The following is a 9,988-nucleotide window of genomic DNA, read 5'->3' on the forward strand; positions in this document are numbered from 1 at the left end:
CCGAGCCCCACGCCGGTCCTGCCAACCCCGCGCCCGGCGAGTGGAAGCCAAAGGCGGTGTCGGGGGAGCCCGGCCTCCCTCCGCCCCCCAGCCCCGGGACCCCGAGTGCCACTCCAGTCGCGTCCCCCGCCGTCCCGGCGTCCAGCCCCGTCAGTGCCACTCCCAGCCAGCGCCGGGGGGTCTCCGCCGCCACCAGCGCCAACGACGCCTTCGAGATCAGGCCGGCCCCCAAGCCGGACTTGGAGACCATCCCGCCAGGGGACCTCCAGGCCCGGGCCCTGGCCAGCCTCCGCGCGAACTCCCGGAACTCCTTCCTGTTCATCCCCAAGCGCAAGGCCTCCGGGCACCCTCCCCCCGGGGGCAGGCAGTCCGCCGAGCTGCCAAAGGGAGAGGTGGGCCGGGCCTCTCAGCGCCAGAAGCTCGGAGGCCAGCTGGCGTCCGGAGGGGATGGGGCGCCAGACCCTGAGAGGGGCCTCTCGGTGGTCCTGGGGCCATGGCCGGCTCCCACCCTCACAGATCAGGCTGCCGAAAGTCAGAGGCCATCCTCCCCTCCCCTCTTCCTACCGGCCACCGCTGAAACGCAGCCCTCTGAGGGCTTGGCCAAGGACAGCCGGGAACCTGGGCGGCCAGGACTGCCGGTCACATTCATTGATGAGGTGGACTCCGAAGAAGAAGCATCCCCTCAAGAAGCCAAACTGCCCTGCTCAGGGGTTGGTGTAACTCTGCAGTACCACCTGCACCCCACCAGGCCTGGGCACCCATTGGAACTCCAGCACCGAGGCAACAACACGTTCACAGTGGTGCCCAAGAGGAAGCCAGGGGCCTGTCAAGAACCACGATTCAGCCAGGCCAGTGGGGAGTCCCAGCCAAGGGAAGCTGAGGAGGAGGAGGCTGCTGGCCTCTTGGGATCCCATGCTGCTCTGGAGAGCACCCTAAAGAAGCGCTACCCTACGGTGCACGAGATTGAGGTGATCGGTGGCTACCTGGCCTTGCAGAAGTCCTGCCTCACCAAGGCTGGTTCCTCAAGGAAGAAGGTCAGTGGGGAGATGGCAGTGGGGGCGGGGTGCAGCTACAGACACCATGTTTTCTTCTATGCTTGGGACACCTGGGCTAGTAGGCAGGCTTCCTAGAGAAGAACTAGACCAGGAGCTGTGGAGCCCTGACGGACCAGGGCACAGCTGGAGGGGAGGGCTGGCCAAGCAGGTAAAAACCTCCTAAAGGAGGGGGCCGTAGAAAGCAGTGATATCCATGCCACTGGGTCCTTACCCGGAGACCAGCCAAAGGAACACAACCTGTGAGCTCCTGAAGGCACAGGCCTGGAGCTTGTTGGCCCCTGGATTCGTGCAAGCATGGGCTGCTCAGGAGGACAGGCAGGCAGAGAGACCCAAGCACAGCCTTCTGGAGGCTTGCACCTGGCTGGCCAGGTCGCACCTTACTGCCAGGTCGGCTCTAGTCAGTAGCTTGGAATCCTCTGGGTACAAGGAAAGAGTTTTTCAGATTCTTCCTGGTTATTCCAGGGTTTCAGTTTGTCCCCTGGGGCAAATTCCAAGGCCAGCCCTGCGTGACTCCCTGTCAGCTGGTACAAGGCAGGTGCACCTTTCTCTGGTACTGAGGTGGTGGCTGGGGGTCCATTCCAGAGTCCAGCAGGTGTCAGCTCCCCTGGGCACAGAGTGGTGATTGTGCCTTGGAGCTCCCTGTAACGAGCAGTGTCATCTTCTTTGTTTTGTGTGTGTCTCTTTCCTTCTCTCCCCCTCTTCCCCCCTCTTTCTCTGGACCTCCCTCTCTTCTTCCCTCCCTTCCTCTGCTTCCCCATACTAAGTTCTCATACTGCTAAGCAAATTAAACAAGCATAGCCCATGGAGATTCCTCTCCTTCCTGCCCCATCTCCTCTTCTAGGTTCAGGTCAGCAGCCCTCCTGCTGACCCCATCTGCCACTTCAGCCATTGCTGTGATTTCACTACGGCCGGGGGGGGGGGCACCTCCTGTTGGTCATGGCTCCCTCTGCCACCATGCTCTCTACTCCGAGTCCTACCCTCTTTTTTTTTTTTGGGTCCGGTTGTGGGGCCTGAACTCTGGGCCTGGGCGCTGTCCCTCAGCTCTTCAGCTCAAGGCTAGCACTCTACCACTTGAGCCACAGCGCCACTTCCGGCTTTTTTCTTTTTGCTTATGTGGTGCTGAGGAATCGAACCCAGGGCCTCATGCATGCAAGGCAAGCACTCTACCACTGAGCCACCTTCCCAGCCCCGAGTCCTACCCTCTTGTCCTCTCCTTCCCCTGCCTTTTGAGTTTGATCTTGACAGCTCTGAGGTGACCCCTTTCTATGCTTGTCCTAGAAGTGATGTCACGGTAATGTCTCTGGTGTAGGTGAGTTAGGATAGCGTCCTTCATGTAGCTGAGGCAGGACGTTGAGGTGAGGGAGGCTTGTGGGACAGGAGCTGAGTTAAAGTTCCTGGTTCTAGAGTCCTTGTTCTCAGGTCTCTTTCACCATGAGCCTGGCTTCTTCCTGGCTGTTTCTACCCTCCAAGGCTGCTGCTGAGAGCCTGGCTGGTCCCTCTTGGGCCTGGAGTCAGGGGGATCTGGAGCTGAAGAGGTCACGGGAGGCAGCTGGGAGACGGAGCAGCAAGCGCTGGCCATCAGCCTTTTCCTGGCTGTGGGCTCTATGCCAGCTTGAGCAAGTTGGGGGCCAGATGGGCAGAGCCTGTTATGGCCAGGTGGTCTAGGCAGGATCCTCCTTGTAGCAGCACCGTGTGCGCGTTGTGACGTCCTTTCTGCATGTGTACCAGCTGCCTTGCCTGGCAAGAGCCAGCGCCTGAGGGGTGGGACAGTGAGAGGCTGCTTGGGCTTTTCAGAACTGCAGGACTGCACGCACGTCACCCTTTCCCTGACGTCCCTCCTTCCTGCAGCCCTGGAACCGGGCACTCCATCAGGGAGAAGGGACCCAAGGTGCTCCAAGTGGCTATTCCTCACCTTGGAACCAAAGGCTGTGCTTGAACCTGTGTTGGTCTTCCTCCTGAGGGGTAGGGGAGTGGGATACAGAGCCAGGGAACACAGAGGTAGACTGCTTGCTTGATCCCCAGCCTGGTGACCCCTGGCCGTGGCTTTCCCGGGGTGCAGGTGAGGAGCATCTCTTCTGCGGCGTCTGGCAGCTGGTGGGGTGGGACAGTCTGTTCTGACAGCATCTCAGATGGGGTCATGCCCTCATCCAAACTTAGGGCCCACCTTACTGTCTGGACGGCGAGGGTGTCCTCAGCGCTGGCCAGGGCCCCAGAAACATGCTCCTGTAGGTGATCTGTCCCTCCCGCTGCATGTTCCAGCCCTGCCCCACCCCACCCCGGTTTCCTGGCAGATGGTGGTGTCCTTTAACCTTCTCACACTGGCCTCCTCCCCTCCCTCAGCACTCAGCGCTGGCAGCCTCCCTTCTTTATGGAGAAACACCTGTCCTGGCTCCTGTCTGTCTGTCTGCTCCTTTTTCTCTCTACTTCCTGGTCTGTGCCTCACCCAAGCACGTCAGTGTCCTCGAGTTCAGTCATAATGCCCAGGCCTCCGCTCTCCCCTCCAGTGTCACCTCCACCCTGACTTGTGAGGCTTGGCTGTGGCTGTGTGATGCCCATCTGCTCTTGCAGTGACCTCCCTCCCACCCGTCTGGACCCTCACAGGTGGCTGACACTCTCCCTGCCTCCCTTCCCCATAGGAGAGTCTCCTCTCCTTTTCTTTTTCCTCTCCTCCTCCTTCCCCCAGCTCTTCAGGGAGGGTGTCCCTTGTGTATTGTTCTTTTCTGGAGCCTGCGCCAGACAGCTTCTCCTCTGGCACAGGGGCTGCCTTGGGTCTCCTGATGGCTGTGGACTTCCAGCTGTGCAACCCTGGTCTAGTGTGCTCCTACTGGACCGCTGGGGGATGGGCAGCAGCCCGTGTGGATAGGAGAGTGGGGGCAGGGCCAGGCTGAACATACTCCTCTAGCCAGGCAGGTTGAGCCCAGCTTCTCAGCCCTGAATCTAGGGTGGATACCCACCAGTAACCCAAGCTGGGTGTGCATGGGCAGGGCTAGTTAGGGAGAACAAAAGGGCCCTGTGGGACCAGAGGCTTCACCCTCGCCTGCCGTGTGGGGTGGGTTGGGCCAGGTCCCTCAGCCACTGGCGAACGGACATTTCCATGCCAGACCTGGGCCACTCTCCACATCCATTCTGTCGGCCAGTCTGCAGAGTGTGCCCCAGCTCTGGCCACCTGAGTCACGAGGTGTCCTGTGACCTGCCGGCCTGTACTCTTTAAGTGGGAGGGAGACCTGTGAGATTCGCACGGCACTGACCCAGCCAGGAGACAAAGCAGGCTGGAGGCCTGGGCCCTGGCTGGGGCAGGAGGCCTGTGAGCACCCCCATGCTCCCAGCCTGGCCAGGCTGTGCCAGCCTCAGTGCCCACGTGTGCCCAGCCTCCCTGCTTGGAGTTGGTCATGCGGACTAATGAGGGCATGCTAATCCGGCCAGGCCCTGGCAGCTGGTCTTGGTGCGTTCCCAGCCATGGGGGATGGGCCTGGAGGGCATCATGGACCCCGGGGCCACTCGGGAACCCTGTTCACTTTGGGGTGGAAACCCAGCTTGACAGTCCTATGTGCCTTGGGCTGTGCCTGGGGTATCTGTCTGGGCTGTGCCTGGGGTATCTGTCTGGGAGGGCCAAGGACACCATGCCCAAGCTGGCTGGCAGTGGGTGGGGGAGCCTGTGGCTTCAGGTGGCTGCCCCTTACTGTGTCTCACAGGACCACAACTGGAGCGTCGGCAGGGCCTGCAGTGAGGGCAGGCTAAGGGAGGCACGCTTTCACATGACAGGAGCGGATATTTTGCAACTTTATTTGTCTGACCTGCCTGCTCATCTCCCAGACCACTCATCTGTGCAGACGTCTAGAGTGTTTGGGGTAGTGGAGGGAAGGGAGCAGTGGCCAAGTAGCTGTAGCTCTGTGTGTGAGCACTGAGGCAGGGAAGCTAGCTCAGGCTCAGCGTCCCTTTCCCCACATTCTGGCCCTTGATGGAGAGAGTAAGAGACAGGAGAGTGTGTGTTCATTCCTGGGTGCTGGCTCACTGTAGAGGCTTTTGCTCCTGCTGGGCCCTTGTGGGTATCCTGCGAACATACCACGCTCTCCATGCTGCCTCAGGGCAAGCCCAGCCTTCCTGACAGGTCCCCACCTGTCCTAGAGGCCGAGGCTGCCCTGGAACTGTCTGGGGCTGCTCCTGCCGCTGGCTCCTTCCAGGGGAGAAGGGGGAACTTGAGCTGGCTTGCTGGTGTCCTGTGCCCAAGAGTTTAATATTTCGACAGCAGCCCCAGCAGGACTGCTTCCATCTGCTGCAGGCTAGTGGCTGCTCATATTCATTACTGACCTGCCAGGCCCAGAATAGGCTGGGGAGAGCAGGCCTGGGAGAGCCACTCAGTTGTGGGAGCTAGTCTCCGCCTGGCAAGGCCTGGCCACAGGGTTCCTTGCCCCAGCGCTAGTGGCTGACTGGGAGATCCCGAGAATGCTTACAGCCCTCTGCTCCTGCCTGCCTTGCTACCCTTTGGAGCCAGCAGCCCAGGATACTAGAAAAGGGGAGAATTTGTTTGAACATAAAATTCTAGAGCTTCGCTGGGTGCCAGTGGCTCATGCCTGTCATCCTAGCTACTCAAGAGGCTGAGATCTGAGGATCGTGGTTCAAAGCCAGCCTGGGCAGGAAAGTCTGAGAGACTCCAATAAACCACCAGAAGACTTGGAGTGGTGCTGTAGCTCAACTGGTAGAACACTAGCCTTGAGCAAAAGAGGCCAGGGACAGCGCCCAGGCCCTGAGTTCAAGCCCCATGACCAACCCCTCCAAAAGACAAAACGAAACAAAACCAAAAAAACCTAGTAAAGCTTGTGGGGCAGGCAGCAGGCAGGGCATTGGGGTCAGTGTACTTCAGGCTTTGTGGAACTTCTCATCCAGTCTGTTAAATGAGCTATGGCTCCTGGTGCTGCCTTTCTACTGCCTGTCTTTTGTTTGTTTTGTTTTTTGAGTCCGGTTGTGGGGCTTGAACTCTGGGCCTGGGTGCTGTCCCTCAGCTCTTCAGCTCTTTTTTTTTTTGGGTGGGGGGTCCAGTCGTGGGTCCTGAACTCTGGGCCTTGGCGCTGTCCCTCAGCTCTTCAGCTCAAGGCTAGCGCTCTACCACTTGAGCCACAGTGCCACTTCCGGCTTTTTTTCTTTTTGCTTATGTGGTGCTGAGGAATCAAACCCAGGGCCTCATGCATGCAAGGCAAGCACTCTACCACTGAGCCACCTTCCCAGCCCAGCTCTTCAGCTCAAGGCTAGCACTCTACCACTTGAGACACAGCACTACTTCCAGCTTTTTGTTTTTTGCTTATGTGGTGCTAAGGAATCGAACCCAGGGCCTCAGGCATGCAAGACAAGCACTCTACCACTGAGCCACCTTCCCAGCCAGGAAGTGTGGTGCCAGGAAGCCAAGGAACATGGCTTTAGGACCTGCCACTGATGAGGGTGGGGGCTGGGTAGGTTGTGCAGCTCCAGGTTGGAGGACTTCTTCCTCTGCTATGAGTCTCTGTGGTGACAATGCTGTTCAGCCCATGCCTAGCTGTGTGGTAGGGCCCTGATGACAACTCTTGCTCTCAGATGAAAATCTCCTTCAATGACAAGAGCCTGCAGACAACATTTGAGTACCCTTCCGAGAGCTCCCTGGTACAGGAGGAAGAGGCAGAGGAGGAGGAAGAAGTGGAGGAGGAAGAAGATGAAGAGGAACCTGGCTCAGAGAAGCCCTTTTCTCTCTTCCTACCCCGAGCCACCTTTGTGAGCAGTGTGGGGCCTGAGAGCCCCCGGCTCCCAGATGGCAGCTCAGGTGAATGCCCATCTGCTCGTATGGACAGCCTGGGAGGGGTGGAGACGGGGCTGCACGTCCATGTGCCCGTGCCTGGTCTGCTTGGCCCACAGGCCTGTCCTGCTACACTCCAAAGCACTCCATGGCCTTCAGCAGATGGCAGGAGCAGACCGTGGTGCAGGTTCCCAGTGAGATGGAGCCTCCATTGAAAGAAGTCATGGTGAGCCAGGGCGGGAGGGGGGACCCCCTCAGCTCTGAGGGCTGTGGGGAAGGGGAAGTAGTACCTGGGCAGGCCCCACTGCTTACATCTCTCCTTTTTTTCAGCTCACACCTGCCAGTCAGAACGACCTCTCGGACTTCCGCAGTGAGCCAGCCCTCTATTTCTGACCCCAGCGCTGCCAGGACTGCCAAGTCATAGCTGAGGGGGGTGGCTGGGAGCCGAGGAGTCCTGCGCCCCCCCCCCCCCCCCCCGTTCTGTACCTTCATCCTGGCTGTGCTCCACATTTCTTCCTGTGTTTACTCCTGCTGTTGGCTAGGTCTGTCTGACCCATTCAGGATCTCCAAGGAAAAGTGGGGAGGGCTGAAGTCCATCCAGTGGCCTGTCTGTGACTAGGTGAGGGCCTGTGCAGACTTGCCCCAGACCAAGGTTGCCTCCCAGCCTCCTGTCGTCACAGGTGTTTCTGGGGCAAGGTGCTGTCTGCAGGACTCTAATCCCACCCTGATGGATTTAGTCTACCCTTTGTGATAAATGGCAGGTTTGTTTCTTGCCTCTGATGTTGGATCCAATAAACCGCATTGGATAAGGCTGCTGCTCCCTCCCATGTGTGGACCACAGTGGGGACACTGGGGGTCAGCCTGGGGGCCCTCTACCAGGAGATGTGAGGTGGCCCATTTGATGTCCTTGCACCTTGAGGTCCTGCTGGTCCAGGCTTTCTCCCACCTTCCCAAGCTGTCACTGGGAGATGGGAGCTAGGCCTGCTGAATGCAGTACATCACATCTGGAACTTGGTGACCTACAGAGGTAAATCCCAGATGGATGAGTGTTGCTGTTATCAAGTCTTAAGTGGCATTACTGAGAGACCAGGAGCCTGAAGGGGACCAAGAGCAGGGCAGAATGTGTATTGCATGGGCAAGGCTGGACAGAGCGTTGTGATTCTTTCTCACTAGGCACAGAAGAACCTGCTGACCTGTAAGTCTTACTGAAAGGATCAGGCAGTAGACAGGGCTATCCACTTGGGAATAATGATGGGTGTGTGGGCCTGGGCAACTACAGTACAGAGCTAGGGTCATCTACAGCACTAGGCAAATCCTTCCCAGGCACTGAACACAGGTATCCTCTCCTGGAGAATTCAAGAAGAAACTGCATGACCAGGATCAGGAAAAGAGCGGTTTTGGTGTGGTTCTCTAGGACAGGATGGGCTGTTCTCTGGTTCTGCCAAGCAGCACCTGGGCAATAACTTGTGTGTGGTTGAGGGCAGAGTTGCATCAGGCAACTCTGCATTAACAGTGGTTCATCAGACTGGACAATGTGGTACAGAGGAACGGGTATGGGATACAAAGCCCCTTCCAGCCATTGAGAGGGCCCAAGTCCAGGGCAGACATCTCTCCAACCACCCCAAGTATTGGCACCAGGGTGTATCACAGCCCCCTCAAGCAGGTGGGCTATATGCTGGAATTGGGGGAGACCAACAGCCTTGCTAGGACAGATGAGGTTGGGGATAGCCTGTGTTAAGTGGAAATCCTTGCTCTGTTCTGACAGGGACTAAGCACAAGGAAAGTCATTGCAGGTCCTGTCTCCCTCCTCAAGGAGCCATGGCAGCTGGACAGCCTAGCTACGGCTCTGCCAGTGTCTGGTGCCCATACTCCAGAGAAGTCAAGAGATTACCACAGCTAGGAAGGTGGCTCAGTGGTAGAGCGCTTGCCTTGCATGCATGAGGCCCTGGGTTCGATTCCTCAGCACCACATAAGCAAAAAGAAAAAAGCCGGAAGTGGCGCTGTGGCTCAAGTGGTAGAGCGCTAGCCTTGAGCTGAAGAGCTGAGGGTCAGCGCCCAGGCCCAGAGTTCAGGCCCCACAACCAGACCCCCCCCCCCAAAAAAAAAATTGCCACAGAAATGTGCAAAAAAAAGTTTATTGACAACTGACCACGGGGTGGGCCCTGAGGTTTGGGTCCTGGGTTAAGGAGGCACTCTCCCCACCTGCCTGGCCTCGGTGCCTATTGGCTAAGAGGGGACAAAGAGGGACTCCCACAGCGACAAGTCTGGAGCCAGGATGTGCCTGATCCAGGGCCTCTCCCAAGGTCCCTGGGGGAGATGACATGGAAAACACGGTCCTCGTGGCTCTTGTGAGTCCAGAGGTCATAAACACCCCCCCCCACCTTGTCACTCAAGGCAGCTGCCCCTCCCGGCACCTAAGACGGGAGAAGGTATCTGCCACAAAGCACAATGTTTTAAGACAGATATGGGGGGGGGGCATATCTGGGACACAGCAGAGACTGGCCCAGTCTGCTCGGCCTTGTCAGCTGTCCTTGCCTCCACTGCTCTTCTGATCAGAGGCTGTGGCCTTGGTCAGATTCCCAGCTTCTCTCTTGAGGACACTGAGCAGCGTCTGAGAACTCTCCAAGATCTGGGGTCACAAGCGAGAGGGGTGCCACTGTCCCTCTCATTGGAAGCAACACCTCCACCTACCCGGAGCCCTGAGTTTCTCATACAGCCCTCCCCCGCCCCGCATCCCCTCCCCGCATCTGTCCCACACCAGGCTGGGCGGGCCTGGCAGAATAAACCGCAACAGAGGAGCGCCGGGGACACACCGGGCCCCGCGGAGACCGGCCCGCCGGTAGCGTGGCGGTTTTGGCTCGGGCCTGAGCGCTTCCCAGTCCTGGGAGCCTCACCTTGAGGTAGGCGGCCTCGGTCTCCTCGATGGTCCGATCAAACTCGTTGCGGGAGGCGATCTTGCGCGCCAGGTTCTCGTTGACGCGGGCCAGCTTCTCCGTCAGCTGCCTCACCTCGTTCTGCAACCGCTGCTTCTCGTCCTCCTCCTGCTGGATCTGCCGGCACAGCTCATCTCGCTTCTGACACAGCTCCTCGATGCCTAAGGCGGGCGGGGAGACGGGGCTGTGGGCCGGGGCCACGCAGCGGGCCAGGCCCGGCCCGGCGCCCGGGCTCCGCT

At 58.8% G+C, this 9,988-nt stretch overlaps 2 protein-coding genes across 2 annotated transcripts in view; one reads left to right on the top strand and one right to left on the bottom strand.

The window, feature by feature from the left end:
• The window catches only part of Tprn (taperin), an 8,649-nt gene extending 1,022 nt beyond the window's left edge, over positions 1-7,627 (top strand). The window contains exons 2-5 of the mRNA XM_013029333.1: positions 6-1,034; positions 6,621-6,843; positions 6,936-7,042; positions 7,147-7,627. Coding sequence (XP_012884787.1) covers positions 6-1,034; positions 6,621-6,843; positions 6,936-7,042; positions 7,147-7,209 — 1,422 coding nt within the window. The 3' untranslated portion in view covers positions 7,210-7,627. The remainder of the gene's footprint in view (positions 1-5; positions 1,035-6,620; positions 6,844-6,935; positions 7,043-7,146) is intronic.
• Positions 7,628-8,935: 1,308 nt separating this feature from the next.
• Positions 8,936-9,988, bottom strand: part of Ssna1 (Sjogren syndrome nuclear autoantigen 1) — a 1,392-nt gene continuing 339 nt past the window's right edge. Inside the window, exons 2-3 of the mRNA XM_013029334.1 lie at positions 9,711-9,986; positions 8,936-9,445 (exon numbers count right to left, since the gene is read on the bottom strand). Of these exons, the coding sequence (XP_012884788.1) occupies positions 9,338-9,445; positions 9,711-9,986 (384 nt within the window). The 3' untranslated portion in view covers positions 8,936-9,337. The remainder of the gene's footprint in view (positions 9,446-9,710; positions 9,987-9,988) is intronic.

This window comes from Dipodomys ordii, unplaced genomic scaffold (genome assembly GCF_000151885.1).
Source record: "Dipodomys ordii isolate 6190 unplaced genomic scaffold, Dord_2.0 Scaffold118, whole genome shotgun sequence".
NCBI classification, from domain to species: domain Eukaryota; kingdom Metazoa; phylum Chordata; class Mammalia; order Rodentia; family Heteromyidae; genus Dipodomys; species Dipodomys ordii.